The sequence below is a fragment of the Daphnia pulex genome, chromosome 10 (genome assembly GCF_021134715.1).
Source record: "Daphnia pulex isolate KAP4 chromosome 10, ASM2113471v1".
In the NCBI taxonomy this organism is placed as follows: Eukaryota; Metazoa; Arthropoda; class Branchiopoda; order Diplostraca; family Daphniidae; genus Daphnia; species Daphnia pulex.
This window is the reverse complement of record NC_060026.1, coordinates 12789962-12807602: the sequence shown is the minus strand read 5'-3', so window position 1 is coordinate 12807602 and position 17641 is coordinate 12789962. Positions and strand designations below refer to the sequence as shown.

General features: G+C 43.8%; 4 protein-coding genes across 8 annotated transcripts; 3 read left to right on the top strand and 1 right to left on the bottom strand.

Moving 5' to 3' along the window:
- Nucleotides 1–167: 167 nt before the first annotated feature.
- On the bottom strand, nucleotides 168–8033 carry LOC124206335 (mucin-17-like). Its single transcript, XM_046604125.1, has 7 exons — nucleotides 6583–8033; nucleotides 6362–6471; nucleotides 6099–6301; nucleotides 2943–5608; nucleotides 1486–2849; nucleotides 793–1422; nucleotides 168–718 (listed from the first exon to the last, which is right to left on the bottom strand). Exons 1-6 carry the CDS (start codon nucleotides 6691–6693, stop codon nucleotides 846–848), a joined length of 5031 nt encoding a protein of 1676 aa, XP_046460081.1. The 5' UTR covers nucleotides 6694–8033; the 3' UTR covers nucleotides 168–718; nucleotides 793–845.
- Nucleotides 8034–9229: 1196 nt separating this feature from the next.
- On the top strand, nucleotides 9230–10606 carry LOC124206341 (metaxin-2-like). The gene is made up of 7 exons (XM_046604139.1): nucleotides 9230–9389; nucleotides 9452–9579; nucleotides 9639–9755; nucleotides 9810–9902; nucleotides 9975–10139; nucleotides 10198–10274; nucleotides 10338–10606. Exons 1-7 carry the CDS (start codon nucleotides 9344–9346, stop codon nucleotides 10528–10530), a joined length of 819 nt encoding a protein of 272 aa, XP_046460095.1. The 5' UTR covers nucleotides 9230–9343; the 3' UTR covers nucleotides 10531–10606.
- Nucleotides 10607–10731: 125 nt separating this feature from the next.
- LOC124206336 (transcription initiation factor TFIID subunit 4-like) lies at nucleotides 10732–14900 on the top strand. 2 transcript variants are annotated; one of them, XM_046604128.1, is made up of 8 exons: nucleotides 10732–11207; nucleotides 11299–11852; nucleotides 11918–12328; nucleotides 12393–12602; nucleotides 12687–13536; nucleotides 13605–13918; nucleotides 13999–14121; nucleotides 14186–14900. In XM_046604128.1, the coding sequence occupies exons 1-8, from the start codon at nucleotides 10775–10777 to the stop codon at nucleotides 14297–14299; spliced, it is 3009 nt and encodes a 1002-aa protein (XP_046460084.1). In that variant the 5' UTR covers nucleotides 10732–10774; the 3' UTR covers nucleotides 14300–14900. The 2 variants fall into 2 exon arrangements, with proteins under 2 accessions (XP_046460084.1, XP_046460082.1); XM_046604126.1 differs by having other exon boundaries at nucleotides 10768–11207; nucleotides 11909–12328.
- Nucleotides 14901–15399: 499 nt separating this feature from the next.
- Nucleotides 15400–17478, top strand: LOC124206338 (protein disulfide isomerase Creld1-like). Of its 4 annotated transcripts, none has more exons than XM_046604135.1 (7): nucleotides 15400–15598; nucleotides 15670–15814; nucleotides 15876–16022; nucleotides 16091–16291; nucleotides 16362–16674; nucleotides 16740–16835; nucleotides 17049–17478. In XM_046604135.1, exons 1-7 carry the CDS (start codon nucleotides 15573–15575, stop codon nucleotides 17267–17269), a joined length of 1149 nt encoding a protein of 382 aa, XP_046460091.1. In that variant the 5' UTR covers nucleotides 15400–15572; the 3' UTR covers nucleotides 17270–17478. The 4 variants fall into 4 exon arrangements, with proteins under 4 accessions (XP_046460091.1, XP_046460093.1, XP_046460090.1 ...); XM_046604137.1 differs by having other exon boundaries at nucleotides 15401–15598; nucleotides 17311–17478; XM_046604134.1 differs by having other exon boundaries at nucleotides 15402–15598; nucleotides 15667–15814.
- The last annotated feature ends 163 nt before the right edge of the window (nucleotides 17479–17641 follow it).

The window sequence follows — 17641 nt, the reverse complement described above, 5'->3', positions numbered from 1 at the left end:
ATTTTCAAAGCCCTCGGAAATATTTGTAATCAACAAACATTGGTGCGTGTATTGAGCGACTCGAAAATGAAAATCCACCGGATTGAAAAACCCAAAAATCCGATAAGAAAACTAGACAGTTTATGACATGGGTTATTTTGATACAAAGTGTTTCCAAAAACGAAAAAAAAAATGCACAATTGTTGTATTAAAATATGAAGGACTGGATCTCGTTGAAAATCACTGTCCATTTTGCCATGTACAAAAAAAAAACACACACAAACACTTCACGCGAAAAAAAATTAAAATCTACTATTTCCCCCGATAGAAAAAAATATAACATAAGAGAAGAAGACGGACCTTCGGACATGTACACCACAATTCTACATTAGCTATAGGTACACTGTATAAAAAGCATTTTGGTTAGCCATTACCCTATGCATACGTACGTATCTCGGGTTAAAAAACAAGCTACAGAAAAGTAGTTACTGGATGCACAAAATCGAGGACTAGTCGATTACTGGAAGATTGGGCTACATCTGGGTTTGTGTGAGTCTTTTGAAAAAAAAAAAATAATAATCTGATAACAAATGAACGAAACAAACGACGAGAAACCAAGGGCGAAAAAAGCCGAAGAATTAAAAAAAAGTAACGAAAACAAATTATGGTCGGTTGATGACGGCCGAGGCTGGTTTTGAGTCTGCCCTCTTTTGACAACTAGGACAATTTGGGATAAAACCTATACAAGAAAAAAGAGAAAATTTGGCTGTTAATTTCTCCTGTCACAATTAGATAAGGTTAATGATAACTTACTTCAAACGGACGTTTCGATGTCTCTGGTATCAATTATATGCTACGATTTCATTTCACGGATTACTTGTCTTGATTCCTTCGCTCTTTTTAAAATCAATTTGAGCGTAAGCGGTAGTAATGTCAGCGCCAAAGACCGCGGAAGCTGAAGTCGGTCTTGGAATGCGCGGACTTTTGGGAACTTCATCGAGGAAATCATCTTTTGGCGTCGATCGCTGGCCGGTCGATGGTGTCAGATCCAATTGAGCATAATGAATAGCTCTTTCACTTTGCACTGAAGTTGGCCGAGAGAGAAGCGACGGGGAGGGCGATTTGGATGGCAGGGTAGTGGGACTCTGTCCGACAGTCAACGGTATGAATGTCGACGAACTCGAGTTCCAATTGACAGCTTGGAGTTCTCCAGCTATCGAGTCTTCGCCCAAACTGACCAACGAAGAGGAAGACGTCCGGCTGTTTGCGTTGGTCGCCTGTTGGCCAGGCAAAGATTTCGGATTCTTGCCATTTTGGCTGTCTTTAGTCGAAATCGACATCACCTTTCCAGCCGGGATGTCCGTCAATAATGGAAAAAGTGACGCTGGCTTGCTGCCTGCATAAATAACGCGACCAGCAGACGACGGCTGATAACTGTTTGACCTGGAAACACAAAATGTTTAAACATATTTGCATTTTTTTAAGTTTAAAAACAATTAAATTTACCTCTGAATTGCTACTGCTGTACTCCCCGATCGTTTGGGTTTGTCACCACTACTGTGTCGCTTTGGTCCAATAATAGCCTTTTCCAAAGCGCAAACGATCTTCTCCAAACTATTAGCTCTCTGCTTGCTTGGAATGGAGTTGGTAGGTGTAGCTGCGGTTGACGTTCCATTGCCAGTTGACGAAACTAATGTATCACTATCGACTACGAAGTTAGGCTGCTGTGAGCTGACAGAATTCTCTTTATCTTCGTTGGCTTTCAAAGGTATTCGAACAGGCAGGCTAGTCTCGGCTCTTGATGGAGTGCTAGGCATCGTCGGTGTAACCTCACCAGAGCCGGGTAACTCTTCAAAGATGAACTTTGGGGGCTGGATGCTCGTTGCCGACGACTTGTTGGCCCCGAAATCCATGTTCATGTAACCCTCGTTGATTTTTCCTGCGGTTGAATTCCGGTTGCCCGCTTTCTCAGCCTTGGAGAGCGTTGCCGTGTTGAGCAAAACCTCCGGCAGAGGTGACAGAGTGGGCATAGGCATGAGGCGGCTAGGACTGGCAGAATATCGCGTATGATGGAGAACATATTCATCTGGATCAGCGACCATCCGGCTCAAATTCAAGGCTGGAATTCCAGTGTGAGGAGAGCCCCGCGGAGTGTAGGTCTGCCTTTGAAGAGAGATGCTGATTGGCTGCGAACTGCCCGGCTTGGGCGCAATAACCACGGACGGCGATGGCGGCGAAAACTGCGGATGGATCATCGAAAAATCCGCAGAGGGACTGGGCGGAGTCAAGGGACTATGCAAGCTGCTACGCGAGTGGCCAATCGAGTGTGACCGCATACTCTGACTGCGCTGATGAAACAACAAGGCCGAAGACAAATCGACATCCGGCGAAACGGGTGAAAGTGATTGAGCAATCGGCCCCGCTGTTGTGGTGCGTCGTGTCTTGCTCGACTTGCTAGGCCGTTTCAGCGATGAAAAAGGACTTGGTGGCATACTTCTGGACGACCTAGGCAACGTCCCACTGTCCGCTGGTGTCGCAGCGGTAGGAGACGTTGCCGATTTGCCAGCGCTGAAGGACTTGCGTCCAAACAAATTGGACAGGAAGGCCGACTTTTTGCTGCTGCCTTTGGCAGACACGGCGGATGGAGTTTCAGTGTCCGTCTGCGATCCATCGTATGGGCTGGGAATGCGAGAACGGACAGACTTGTCGACACGAAGTGCCGGATCTGAAGGATTTTCGAACGTCATTTCCATGTAATTTTGTTCTTGCAAGCTTTCTTCGGTCCGCGAATGCCGGGCAGACTCCGAGCGAGGAGTTTGCGAGCCTCTCATAGATGGCGACACTGTTCCAAGTGCTAAAATCAAATCAGTCTGGAGAACCAACGAAATATGGAAAGAAAAAAAAAAAAAATAGAAAGTTAAAAAACCGTGATCAAAAAAGGAAAACGGGGACAATTGAATTACCTGAGAAGATTGCCTTGATGGGTTCCTGGAAGATCTGGGCGTGTAATCCATGGGTAAGTAGGTAAAATCATCAGACACGGAACCCGGATATGATGGAGTTCTTTTACTGTTGTAGTTCATGTCGATGTAGCTGGCGGAAGGATCTTGGCCGAGCTGACAGAGGACGGTGCTCATGGAAGCGACCATTTTGTTCTTAGATCCGTCCATGGACATGTAATCACTTCCGGGAGAGACGACTCTGCCAACTTGCTCTGATTCAGAAACCGACAATCGCACGTTACTCAATCGGCTGTTGGGGTGTGCCAGTTCGACGTATTCGTCAGCGCTGTCTTGATCATGTTCTGCCTTGTTGACGATTTTTGGACCACTGACATCCGGTGATTCAACTCCTCTGAGATGTTGCCGACTCTCTCCGTACTCAATGTAATCCTGATCGCGGCCTTGCGGAACACTTTCCAGCCGTTCCAGTCGCAGCCTACCTTCCCTAGATCGGAAGGAATCTAATTTCGGTTTCCCGCTGACAATACTCCGATTAGAACCGAAAGACGGGCGAGACTGATTAGAAGCCGATCGTGGCCGCCCGCCAGCCCCGGCTGTGCTGGAATTCGTAGAGGCGACAGAAGAGCGGCCCACACTATCGGTCGATCCGAATTGTCCGGTATAGGAAGAGGAGGCGGCGCAATCGACCTGGTCGATTCCTAGGAAACTGTCTGAGCTAACATTTAGGCCATTCAAAGCCCGGGCGAATTCTATTTCCATCAGATCATTTTCGCGACGAACGGCCGTTGCCTGTTGACTCAACAGCGTGCGGAAGAACGTTCCAGTTGGATTCGATCCGGCGTAAGGGATGTTGGCTACAGATCCAGCTGGCGTTGAAGTGCCTAAATAGGGTACGCTCAATGACTTTTTCCGTTGACTCTCGTCCGGCTGCTGCTGATGGCCATGAGTCGGACTCTGGTGATTAGGATTAGCCGCCGGTTCTAGTTCATGGCGGGACGAGCTGACTGATGACGACGATCCATTGCTGGAAGCGGATAATTTGCTATTTCCAGGCGTCACTCGACTTCCCACCGAGTAGGCCCTTACCCTTGCGTCCTGATTGGCTATAGCTGTATGGGCAGTGGTCGTGTAACCGGTGGACGTTGGTGGTGGAACAGCGGGGGCAACAGTGGGCGCTTGCTCGTGATTGACGGCTGCCATTTTCCGAGCTCTGATTTCTGGTCTGGAACCAACTGAATAGGCTCGAGATTGTCTGCAACTCAACGACGACAGAGAGTCGTCGTCCTCCGACGGGGTCAAAAACGACGACACCTTCTCCAGGTGGTATTCCTGGAACCGACCGACCGGTGGTGTCCCTGAAGTAAAAGAGCTGGCCAGCGAACTACCGCTAGCAGGACTGAGCCGACCACGAAGATGGTGTGCTTCTCTTGGAACACTTCGTCGACATTGCATGTCCATATAAGAGCCACCTTCTTCGTCTCGTGACGTCACAGAGCTGGCCACACTTTGCGGTGCCATGGGCACGTAGCTTTCCGGCGGTTCATCACAGAAACTGCTGGATCGGGTGTGAGTTCCAGAGCGCGTTCCCACTGATCCGGGAGCACTTCCGGATGGATACATGGGGAGGTAACCATCTTGAGCACTTGGTGGAGGCGACGCCCAAGATGATGTCGTCACCGGGCTCGACATATCCATGTAAGGATTCTGAGGGTGAAGCGGCGGTTTGATGGGCGGCGGGCCCGACGGCGCGGGCGTAACCCTGTTCTTGCATCCGCCTTGAACTGAAGTATTGGAAAGAGAAAGGGCTCGCGTGGGCCCCATTGTAGATACGGATGGAGCACTTGGCGAAGAAGATAGAGGACCTCTAGGCGTCATGGACAAGTAATCTGAGGTCGATGGAGGCTGATCAACGTGTGACATCATTAAATATGCGTCATTCCTGTCCTCTTCCAGGATCGTCGACTCCTTGGGCAAACTGTTCTCCGGTGTGGCCGTGTGACTGAGGCGGCTACGGATGTAATTGTTGACCGGATGCAGAGGAGCCTCCATATCGTCCATGGAAAACGAATTGGGTATTGACTTGACGGCCATCGGAGGCGACGTTGAAGATCCCTCGTGGGCGTAGAGAACAGAAGATGGGCGGCTGTCGTGCGTCGGAGTGACAGCAGCGTTTTCACTGGTCGTTCTCGACCTGGAAGGCACGCTGTCGGCTCGATTCCGGACCAGCCCTGCAGTTGTCGAAACTGGAACGACGGATGGAGCTGGAGGATTCCAGCTGGGCTGCAAAGATGGCCGATTTTGCTCGTTGGCCGAAGACGATCTCGTCCTTGGCCTCGGTCCGAGATCATCTTTGGCCGAATTCTTCATGGCCTCGAGGACGGCTCCGTGCACATTTTGAGCGACCGCTGCTTCTTCGAGTTCCATAATAAGTTCACCTGCACCCGTTATCGCTCCGCGGCCCATTTCCATGAAAAACTGATGATTGGTCTGGCCGCAACGACGGATAGTCATGACTGGAAACTCCCATAATTCCAGCGGAAGACATAGTGGCATCTTGAAGAGAGTCAAAACCCTGGTGGTGGTGTTCAAGCACAGGCGATAAGGACCCAAAATGTTTTTCCGGCTGCCCAAATCCTTCCGCTGCACCGTCACCTGCCACACATGCTCTGTCGGGAATAGAGAGAAAAAAAGAAAATGACTTTAATTACATGAGCCAGTTGGAAGCGACGGGAGTTTAGGTCTCGGTACACGTAAATCGACTACTATTGTCCGGCTAAAAATAGGCGTAAGCGTTGATTGTTTTCATTCAGGCATTCTCGGAAATTCATGCCACTATTTATATCCACGGCTTGGAAGCTTTTTGTTGTTTTTCCCAACGACCATAACGAGTCTGACACAACTATTTGGTGCTGCATCAAATCGCGTGTCGCTGTGGGCAAACAAAACATTCCAACCGTGTCGGTCGTAAGGTCCCTCTCTTCCTCGTGACTAGAAAAGAAAGCTAATTATAAAACCCCCACAAGATTCTTCTTTACAAGAATTGGACCCCAGAACCTTTATGATCAAGCAGGTTATTTGTAGACTTGATTGGATCAGATATATATCTCAATGCTGTGTGCACATGAGCCTCAAGCTGATGAACAAGATTTTCCTTACCGTAAATAGGTTTGAGCTCTTCCCCTTCTGAAATTTTGTCAGCCAGATGAATTTCCAGTAGGGGGATGAACCACTTAATTAGTTCTTCCTCAGACTCAAAGGCAATTGGGAAGCAATCTTCATTGGTGTAGACTGCCACAACAAACTTGTGCTTGCAGTCGGTCTTTCTGTTTATACTGAAGCATGACTTGATGACAATTGACCTGGAAATAAAAGATCAATGTTTATCCATGTTTTTTTAACATGTAGAAATGAGTTTATACCTTTTCGCTGTCTGACCATTCTTGTATTTCTTCTCTGAATCAAAATATTCCAAACGGGCAGGATTGCTTTCACTGTCAGCTGTTAAGATGAAGAATTTTTTCTTCATACGCTGTCAAGTTAAAAAAAAGAAAGGTAAAACCAGAAAAGAGAAGTAAGCGAGTGTACAAAACAGTTGAAAAAAAAAAGAAATGTGGTTTATAGGAAGAGAAAGATGGTTCACCTTGAGCTTTCGTAGATAGCCAAAGAGCAGAATCCCTCCTGGCCTATAAGGCTCAGTGGAATCAGGTCTCATGGCTTCTGCATGATCTGTAACATCGTGGGGCAACATCATTCTCAGCAATATAAATCCAAAGATGCCGAAGAAATGCTGCACATGTTTTCAAGTTGTGATAATATAAATCCAAAGCTGCTGTCACTGGAGCACAAATTGCAGACCAGACGAGTAGACTAGAAGGGCACGAATAGCTGCACCAACTGAAAAACACTTGTGCTGCCTACAAGGAAAAACTGGGCATATGTATGTGTTTGCCAAACACAAGAAACACAATCTGTTAAAAATGTGCGTCTTTGCACGACGCAGTGACCGTGTTAGGCTTCCGGAACTGGCACAGCACTTTAACGTGCAGCACAACACCAATACGAAAATAAAATCCGGCCGTCAATCAGTCCGGAAAAAGAAGCCATTCAAAAGTGCAAGTGTGCACATACACACATCGGGAGAAACAACACTCACGACGATTGTTTTTCGATCACCAAAATCTATGCCGAATAGCAGCGAGAAAATCGAGTGGGTGGCGTAGATGTAGGTTCTCCGTGAATTATACGTGGAACAATTTTTCAGATTGCGTCACACAATTGCAGCAGCAGCGCCGAAAAAGAGAGAGAGAGAGAGAGAGAAGCTAAAAAGTCACTCGCTTGTGAACCTCCTCATCTATCGTGAGTATGCGTGCTGAAAAAGGGAGTAAGGGAATAACCAAGGTCACAAATTTTCTGCGACTCACGAACGAACCAACGACTCAGACGTCTGTGTGTAGAGAGTAGTGGGTGGTTTGTTGGGTGGGCCTCCCGATCTCGCCCATTCATTGAAGTTGGCGTCGGTGTGTGTAGTGGGCAGCAGACAAAAGGGGTGGTTATATAAGGGCGTGAGGAGGTTAGCATGGAATGAGCATTGAGCAGACAGCTACTAGAGTTGTTGTTGGAGAACGTTACGTACGTAGTTCTTGGCGTGGAGGCATCGATATTCTGGTTTTTCCCATCCCCGATTCGTTGCACCATTCGCTCGGTGAAAGAAGAAACAAGATGGGCTTAAAGAGAGAGCGGGCATGGACTACTAGCGCCACTAGCGGCAATTATAAAAAGGATATCTCCAATATCGCTTTGGATTGAAAACGACACTTATTTAACGTCTGGCCTGCGTCAAAATAATTGTATTGTTCACATTTTCAGATCACACGAAAAGAATTTGTTATCAGAAATGTCGGGTGATGTAGATAACAATTCACATTACAACAACAACTTCTGAGTCATTCATAAAGATTCCGGATCGAGATAATTTCTTCAATGAGCTGGTTTGTATTTTGAAAGTCGAGAATTTCTTGAATAAACTAAAACAAATGTTTGGTAGTCGATTTCTACTGTGTTATATAATTTTCATCTGGCGTTTCTTGTTGACGTGTGACAACGTGGCGCTGTCTGCATTTGTTATGAGAAGTCGCTCAGCGCCATCTTGCGTTGGGAGCCTTGCCTACATGGTTGGAAAATAATTTGGTGACATTGTCAGTCAATTCAATTGAGAGAGTTGGCCGAGTCCCGTTGCGTTTTTTATTGCTCGAAAGCGCATTACGTGCATAATAAATGCAGTCGGATGAAAAATATTTTCCCGAATGATAAATATTGAAATGTCAAAAGTCTACGACTCTTCTCCGAAAAAGGTTTGGTCTGTCTGGGCTACGATGGGACGGCGATGACAAGGTCTGTTGACACAAGGACGTCAGATAGCACCAAACAACGCGATTCCTTGAATTTCTAATACAACAAACAAATGAAAAAGTCTCGAAATGGACCCTCAACGAAGATCTTCGTCATTGTCTCGTGGAAAAAGTCGGCAGAGCTCCCGGAAAACGTTTCGCATATCATTAATAATAAATCCCCGAATAGTTTGCCTTATTCGAAGGCTAAATATAGCTTGAAATTTCACTACAAAAAAGCGGTCAATGAAAAACTTGTGAATAACTTGATGTTGCGACCACTTTCGGCATCCTGGAAACAAGATACTGAATTGTTACGGTTTTTTTTAGCATCAATTGGTATCAATTACCATCACGAGAAAATAACGCGCACTTCGACAAATAATAGAACTTGGGTCAGAAATCAAGTTTTTTAAAGGTAAAAATCAGGAGCAGTAAATTAAAAACAGATTTCAAAACACACAAAAACAGGTCGGTCCTAGAGGGAAATTTACGCTTGCAAAAAGGGAACTGATTATTATGTGGAGCACGACGACGTGTTCTAGCGACATTCGCATTTCGCGGTACGATGTGGCAAGTACATTTCGTAGAAATGCATTTAGAAGGGCGTTGAAAAGCAGAAAGTTACGTTACAGGTGAACATTTAACTATATTTAATATAAAAAACAAATTGGTAGAAATATTTATTAATTAATACATTCTCTATCAACCTGTATTTTCACAGCAAAACATTTTGAATTTTGAATACGTTTGATTACAAATATAATTATGATTTATGATGCAATAATTATTTCAATGACAAATTTTTACTACAATTCTTAAATATCTAGTTACTAGTTGGTCAGTAAATTAAGCTTATTAGAAAAATCCAATTTTGAAATTTATTTTGGGTTCATCATTTTTGCGTAATTTGGCAACTCTGAATAAAAACCGCAGCAGCCGATCTAAAAATAATTCCGTATTGATGTTGTGATTTTCTTATTTTAGCCGATAAAAGTTTAATTCATTACGATAATGCCATCAGTTTTACTAACAGACTCTATTTCATTAGAGCTTGGAGGTAATCATTTTGGATATTTTATATTTTCACATTTATTTCTCACTTTTAAAAAAACCTAATAGCTTTGGAACCTTGGCCTTCTGACGTCAAACTTTATCAGCCCTATGAAGTTGAACAAATTCTATTGCAAGATCAAGCCAATTCTTTGGCTGTCCAAGTTTTTCTGCGAATGTGTGGTTTAGAATTTCAGGTAAATTGGAAAACTAAAACTAAGGAAATCTTAAGTTATTGATTTATTTCTTTTCTTAGGTGGAAATGAGAAGCAATGCTGAGCATATGTCACCATCCGGAAAATTGCCTTTCATAAAATGTGGTGCCTTTGTAGTAGCTGATCTTGACCCTGTTGTCAGTTTTGTGAGCAACAAGGTATTTTCAATATTTTCTCTACAATCCCATTTTATGACGTGTTTTTTTTTGTAGGGTATAAATCTTACAGATCACTTGGATGCTGCTCAAAAAGCAGACATGAGAGCTTACATGTCTTTAGCAAACAATATATTGGGAAATGCAGAGGTATTATATTATTATATTTGTAACTACTTTTGTGTGTTATGTGATTGATGAGCAGTGTTTGTTCCTACTTAGTTATATATCAGCTGGTGTGATGAAACTGTTTTGAATGAAGTAACTGGTCCTCGTTATGGCTCTGTCTATTCTTGGCCTTTGAACACTCTGCTAACCTGGAGAAAACAGAAACAAGTAACTAAGAAATTAACTGCTCTTGGCTGGATTACCAAAACACTTGATGAGGTGATTTGTTTGGTCTAATAGTTTTTGCATTAGAAAATTATTTATTATTTTCCTGCAGGTATATGAAGATGTTGATCATTGCTGTAATGCGCTAAGTGAGCGATTAGGAAACCACCTTTATTTCTTTAATGATAGGTATTAAATTTTTTAAAATGGGTTTCTAATAAAATAAGTGCTGACTTTGTTCCTCGTCATTAGATGCACGGAATTAGATGCGGTTGTCTTTGGCCATGTGTTTACTTTGCTGACCACACCGTTGCCCGACAATAGATTAGCATCCATTGTGCGATCCTACCCGAATCTGGTCGAGGCTTGCCAGTTCCTTGAGAAGACTTACTTCCAGAAACCAACCGCCAAGACAACGGACGATGACAGCGATAATTTTGACTAAGTTCAAATAGTATAGGAAAAGTTGTAAAGTTTATAATAGCCCCATACTTCTGAGATTTACACGCTATTATATTTCATTGATATGATATCCTTTAGAGTAAGCACACACGCGGTTATTAAATACAAGAGTAGAAAATTCAAAAAAATATAGTAAAGGGTTTGAAAAATGAACACTAGGTGGTTTGACTATGCTAGGGGAGGAGTGACACGTTTCAACGTTTTGCCGCTAGGGCAGAGGTTGGGAAATGAGCTGCTTACAGTCAGTTTGGGAACCGGGTTCGGAGCAGAAAATGGCGTCTAGCTTCCTGGACGATTTAATCTCGAACCCGTCAGCGGATGCCGACGCTGTCTCCGCGTTAGTTGGATCACTTGAGAGCCAGTTGAGTAATGCAAATGTTGGTGCTAGTAATAACACACAAGGCGGCGGCTTGGCTTTTACGACAAGCTCTACCTCGTCGGTTCCTCCACCGCTGCAGCCTGCCAATACCCCGTCCGCTGCCACCACAACGGCAACATTCGCGGGAAACGGCAGTAGCCTGCACGCAACAACAACTTGCGCGCCAGCAGCATCAGTTCCGATCGGATCGGCGCTGTCAACGGTCCCTTCTTCAGTCTCTTCTATTCATTTACCAAACACCACCACCGTCCATTCAATACTTCCCAATGGCAATCCCAGTGGTAACACGACAATGTTATTTTTTCATGAACGAAACTGTATTGGACTTGGATTATGAGCTGATAACTGATTGTACTTCTTTCGTTCCTATAGGTATGGTCAACATCCAACAATTTGCAGGAGGTGCTATTGGTCTACCAAATGGCACAGTGGTCACAAGCTCAGGGAACGTTAACACAACACTGTCTGGTATGGTGATCCATCAGCAACAACAGAAGATGGTAGCGTCAACAGCTACTTCTCAGCAACCTACGATGATCATTCCGACTAAAGTTAACCAAACAGTAGCTTCAACAACAGTGATGGGACAGCAACAGCATCATCAACAACAACAACAACAAACTGTGCTGAACACTAATGGAACAGTCACCCTGAATTCATCTCAAGTGTTAAGACAGGGGACCCAAGTGGTTCAACAGCAGCAGCAGACGACCGTGATAAATAGTGCGGGGACAGGAATTCTTCCTGCGGGTGTGCAAGTAGTGAACATGAATGCTATGAGGCCGCAAAACGTACAAAACCTACAAAATATGGCCGCCTTGAACAATCCAGCTCATCGGACGCTTGCTCCTCGTGTGATGTTGGCACCTCAACAGATGGTTGGTGCTCGACCTGGACAAATGGGAATTACTTTACAAGCCTTACAAGTAACGTATCGATTAATAATATAAATCCCCGTGCTGATTGATTCTCTAATTAAAAGGGTTTCCAGGCTGCGGGAGCTCAGGGTCACTTGCTCGTCAAAACCGAAACGGGACAGTATCAGCTCTTACGTGTCGGTCCCGGTCCTGTAGCCGGCACGACAGTTGGGTCACAAGTTGTAACTTCAAACATTCCCTCGTTGCAAAATGTGGCCCAACAGCAGCAGCAACAACAACAACAACCTCAACAACAGCAGCAACAACAAAATATTCAACAATTAACAACGACTTCGAACGCTGTGCCCACGATGAATCAAAACGTTGGGGCTACTTATCGTTTGCAAGTCCCCGTGTCCACAACTATTCAACCTGTGTCCGCTACGACTGCGGCACCTGTTGGTGGGAGTGTGTCTGTTACCCCTACGAACACTTCGGCTCCCACCGCAGCCCCAGCATCAAATCCAGCCAGTAATTCTGGACAGGTGAATACAAACAAGTTCGATGTTTAATAGGATGGCTATTAAAACTTATCATATCCACTTACAGATGACCCCCGACACGGCCAAAGTCAAGTGCAAAAACTTTTTGTCCACTCTGCTACGTCTAGCGAGTGAACAGCCGGAATCTGTGGCCACTAACGTTCAAATGCTCATTCAGGGTTTAGTTGATGCGAAGGTTGAACCAGAGGAGTTTACAACGAAGCTCCAAAGAGAACTCAACTCCTCTCCTCAGCCTTGCCTCATTCCATTTCTCAAGGTATTGTAAAGTTGATCCTACCACTCGACTGTACGTTGTTTGTATTTGTTCTTTATATTGGATTCTTGTTATTTGGTTTCACAGAAAAGCTTGCCCTACTTGAGACAATCCCTAGCTTTACGAGAGTTGCATATTGATGGAATCCGACCGCCAGCCTTAACTACGGTCAACGCTCCGCAGCCCATGGTTATACAACAACAACATCCTCAACAACAGAGTGTTGTCAACCGAGTGAACGCCGGGCCAACGCAGATACAAACTGTACGGCCAATGGGTGGGCAAGTTCGACTCCAAACACCTACAATGGTTGGCGCCTCTGCTGGCACTCTACCCGCTCCACGGCCACCTAGACCAGCAGCCAATAAAGCCACTCCAAAGGCCAAAGCAGCCCAGCAGGCACCTAAAGTGACTGCCACGACAACGGCGGCCGCTGCCTCGACCACAATGACGGCTGTTTCTACTATCAAGACGGAGCCTTCCATTACTTCCGAGTCCCCAGCGCCAATCGCTTTTACCATCCACCTGCCACAAGTCGGAGGAGTAACATCAGCGCCGACTGCCATAACGCCGGGTCCTACACCTTTGGTCACGGTAGCATCGACGTCTTCGGTTCCGACGTCTAGTACGGCAACAAAGCCAACGACTTCGGCGGCAACAGTTTCCGTTGGTCCGGGTGGTATCAAAGGTCCTCTACCTGTACCAACTGGGCCCAAAGACGCTTCGAAGGAGAAAAAAGCTTTTACGTTTGGTTCGTCTCTAGCTGGTCTAGCGGACAACGACATCAACGATGTAGCGGCTATGGGTGGAGTTAACTTGGCAGAAGAATCGCAGCGTATTCTTGGCTCCACCGATATGATTGGTACTCAAATTCGATCCTGCAAAGACGAAAATTTCCTTTTCACCGGTCCCTTGCAGAGGAGAATCCAACAAATTGGTATTGACATCTGTTTTCTTGTTAGAGAAATCGACAAAGCTAATGATTTTATTACGTTTGTTTTTTAGCCTCCAGGAACGGTCTAGGAGATCCTAGTCCGGAAGTAGTTTCGCTTATATCACATGCCACTCAAGAACGATTGAAAACATTGTTGGAAAAGCTTGCCGTCACCGCCGAGCATCGAATGGAAGTTGTCAAAACAGACGCTCGTTACGAAGTCCAACAGGATGTCAAGGGTCAGCTAAAATTCCTCGAGGAACTGGACAAGTTGGAGCGACGAAGGCATAGCGAGATTCAACGCGAAATGCTTTTGAAAGCAGCAAAATCACGTTCGAAAGCTGAAGATCCTGAACAGGCAAAGTTGAAAGCAAAAGCAAAGGAGGTACGTGATAAAATATCTCGTTATAACTGTCACCTTCAAATTCAATGTTGTTAAACTTTGAAAAATTTATTAATTGACAGATGCAACGAGCGGAAATGGAGGAACTGAGACAACGCGAGGCCAACATGACAGCCTTGCAAGCTATTGGTATAAGGAAAAAGCCCAAACTCGACCTGGCTGGTACTACCGGCTCTTACAACCAGGTAAAATCGAACTTTATATTGCATTAAAAGAATTCAATTTTTACCGTTCCAATATTTGTTTTAGGTGCCTTTACGACCGCGTGTCAAGCGCGTAAATCTTCGGGATTTACTGTTCCTGCTAAAAGAAGAGAAAGGAACTATAAGATCCCCTCTGTTGTATAAAGCTTATCTCAAGTAGTCTTCTTTTGTCTCCCTCATCTCTTAAAAAAACACACACACACGTAAGCGTTAAGTTGTTTGCCCATCAACATGCCTGTGAGAGGTGCACATAAGGTTTCCCTATGGGAGTAAAAAAATGAAGCGTTTTATTGGAGGGGAAAACAAGCCTCTGTCCGTCACACCGACACTCTTTATGTTAATTAAGAGCAACGTTATGCAACCATGTCCTTGTTCTCTTCTCCTCCTTCTCCTCCTCGCGACATATGTCCCCCGCCCATCTTCTGTTGTACATACTGTTGATTTATTTGTGCGGGGGGCGGCGTGAAAATGTTCTTTTCTCTCTATTTCAATCTATCTATCTCTCTGAAATGATTATGTCTTTTGTATAATGTATCAGTGTGTGGATGGTTATGACGAAATCATGGAATGCTTTATAATGACGCCACATTTCAATCTTGTATCAACTTAAGAGATTCAATTGGAATTGGGACCTGGTGGACGTTCACCTTCCCATTCCTGAATCTCCTTTTTAATTCAAATGTTCATTTTTCTTCCCATCGCATTCGAATGCAGTGCGTACGTGATGTCGGACCAAAACAAGAGAGGCGAAGAAAAGAAAATTTACGTTTTTTTTTTAATTATTTGGCGGCAAGTTAGTGTGTCTTCGATCCCTTTATTTTGTTTTTGTTTCATCCAACTCAATCCAACCTTATTATCTTACTTTATAGCTTTGTTTCTCTCTTTATCCCATCCTTACCAGACACATAAATTGCACATAGGAGAACGTACAACACCGAGAAATCGACCAGCTTCACCTGCCAGAACCCACCTTAAATCATTTTAGTCCCTTTTCTCAATCCGTCTTCATTACCCAAAAACCCCGAGTTGTGAGAAGAAATGAAAAAAGAATCACTATAGAAGTTTTTTACAAAAAAAAAGGCATGGACATTTTTAATGGGTCGTGGTTTCAACAAAATAACTTTGTTTTTAGCGCGAATAACATATGTCAAACGTCATAGGATGCGTTCACAAATTGAACCGTGAAACTAAATGCATCCTAGTTCATATAGGTGGCGATCAATACATCTGACGTCACTTTTAGTGCAGACCAATCAGAAAGCTCAGAGTGTCCCCCCGGTCTTTTGGATCGTTGGATAGCGTGTTACGTGTTGTCATTCAAGCTGTCATATCTTTAGACTCGAGTCTTCATTTTGAGACTCTCTTTAAACACTCGGTGACCGTGCGTTTATTAAACTGAATACTGTGTATTCGTCAACCCCTTAACGCTCAAAATGTTTCAACAAAATTTCATTCAGAGGTCAGTAATTCTTATCAGTGAACTATAAACTTACTTTTTGTTCCTGATGATCACTGATTCTTTTACAGCAGGTTTTGGATTTTTGTATTATATGTAACTTTTACACTGAGCTTCTGTATAGCTCTTGACCCACCAAATCACAATTTAACACGTAACAAAGCACACATCTTACCTCCATGCCAAGCCTGCAAATCCTTAGTAGAGTCATTCAAAAAGGCAAGTACTTTTCTGGAAAAAATATTATGATCAAAGGAACTAATCTGCATATTGTACACAGGGAATGGAGAGGACTTCTAGAGGGAAGTTTGAAGGGGGTGATGCAGACTGGGAGGAAAAAAAGCTGAGAAGCTATGCCAACAGTGAAGTTCGCTTAGTTGAAATTCAGGAGAAATTGTGCTCAGATCTTTCCAAAGGAGAAGACCAGGTATATCAAATAGGTTCATGCAAAATTTGACAACTTTTGTGAATCATATTATTTACTACCCCTTACAGTGTCACAACTTGGCTGAAGCTCATGAATCTTTGATAGAAGATTGGTTTCTCAACCATCAGAAATTACATGGAGATCTTCATCATTGGCTGTGCATCAAGAAACTCAAAGTCTGTTGTCCAGACCATCATTATGGTCCAGAATGCCTGCCATGCCCAGGTTCATCACCTGAAATGGAATGTAGCTCTAATGGGAAATGCAAGGTTTTTATTCACATAATTTTGAATATTTATATTGTTTAGTCTTTTTGATTAATAGCATTTTTTACTTTAGGGCTCAGGAACCAGAAAAGGCAATGGAAAATGCGTCTGTGATGCGGGCTACAGCGGAGAGCTTTGTCAACAGTGCGCTAGTGGATTTTACGATTCTTATAGAGACGACAAGAAAGTTCTTTGCTCTGCCTGCCATCGTTCCTGCAAAGACGTGTGCACACAAGCTGGGCCGAAAGGTTGCTTGACTTGCAATGACGGATGGTTCATGGACACTGAGCAAGGATGCAGTGACATAGATGAATGCTTGACTAACAAGACCGCTTGCAATGATAATAGTTTTTGCGTCAACAGCCCAGGATCGCACACTTGCATAAGTATACCAACACATAATAAGTTTAATACCAAAAGTGATATATCCCATTATAATTACAATGAATAGATTGTGATAAGGCATGTAAAGGCTGTGTCGCCGACGGGCCTGACAATTGCGTTGAATGCGCTGAAAATTACGAACTGAAAGAAGGCGTTTGCAAAGGTAAAATGTGATGTTTTTAAATTATTTCATACACCTATCAATCAAGAGAACTCTTTAAGGGGCTCTCTTTATAATTTGTATTTTTCTTGTTTGTTTTTTTATGCATGGCTGGATTTCTATTATTCTTTGCTTAAAGCACTTTCAATTCATTTTTTTTCTACATGTACATTCAATTTCATTCTTGCTTACATACAAAATTGCTTTGTGGTAAAGGTCCTAAAAGTTGGTCGCAGAGTTGGCAGGGATCCAGCCTTCGCTATTTAACATATTTGGGGATGTGCTTATCCACCTGCATCATCTTCCAGAGTAGCACCACTTTAGCTGCTCTGGTCGGCGTCTGCGTCGCAGCGTACATTTCTCTTTCGGAATATTCAATTAATACCGAAGATCCTAATTCTGCAAATCCCCTTAATGGCGCTCAGATAGTTCAATAACCAATTCACTAACTTATCTCTTTTATTTCAATTTTTTATAGACTCAGCCGAATCAGAAGCTAAGCAAAACACTGAATTATGACGCTTACCACCAAAAACTGGCACGTAGCATAAATTATTCCCTAACTTTGTGTTTATTGAAATGATAGTGGAATTTCTTTTGTCCTGTAAATGTGCATTTTCTCTGCAATACAAAAATGTTTGGTCTATTTCGGCCTAATGTTCTTCTTCTTTTTAAATTTTGGTTTAATATTCCTAAGCGGGATTGCATGTATAGAAATTTAAAAAAATAGATAAATTCTAATGGAAATTAAAACATTTTAAAATTCGGGCACTTGCTAACGCAGAATTTCTAGATATATTTTCTTACAT

Coding starts and splice junctions, on each gene's coding strand:
- LOC124206338 (XM_046604134.1), top strand. CDS start 15,573: ATGTTTCAACAAAATTTCATTCAGAG. Junction 16,023..16,090: donor TTTCCAAAGGAGAAGACCAG/GTATATCAAATA, acceptor TACCCCTTACAG/TGTCACAACTTGGCTGAAGC. Junction 16,292..16,361: donor GCTCTAATGGGAAATGCAAG/GTTTTTATTCAC, acceptor TTTTTACTTTAG/GGCTCAGGAACCAGAAAAGG.
- LOC124206336 (XM_046604126.1), top strand. CDS start 10,775: ATGAGCTGCTTACAGTCAGTTTGGGAACCGGGTTCGGAGCAGAAAATG. Junction 11,853..11,908: donor TTACTTTACAAGCCTTACAA/GTAACGTATCGA, acceptor TCTAATTAAAAG/GGTTTCCAGGCTGCGGGAGC. Junction 13,537..13,604: donor GAGGAGAATCCAACAAATTG/GTATTGACATCT, acceptor TTTGTTTTTTAG/CCTCCAGGAACGGTCTAGGA.
- LOC124206341 (XM_046604139.1), top strand. CDS start 9,344: ATGCCATCAGTTTTACTAACAGACTCTATTTCATTAGAGCTTGGAG. Junction 9,390..9,451: donor TATTTCATTAGAGCTTGGAG/GTAATCATTTTG, acceptor AAAACCTAATAG/CTTTGGAACCTTGGCCTTCT. Junction 9,580..9,638: donor TGTGTGGTTTAGAATTTCAG/GTAAATTGGAAA, acceptor TTCTTTTCTTAG/GTGGAAATGAGAAGCAATGC.
- LOC124206335 (XM_046604125.1), bottom strand. CDS start 6,693: ATGATGTTGCCCCACGATGTTACAGATCATGCAGAAGCCATGAGACCT. Junction 6,302..6,361: donor AATGGTCAGACAGCGAAAAG/GTATAAACTCAT, acceptor TTTTATTTCCAG/GTCAATTGTCATCAAGTCAT. Junction 2,850..2,942: donor CATCAAGGCAATCTTCTCAG/GTAATTCAATTG, acceptor TTGGTTCTCCAG/ACTGATTTGATTTTAGCACT.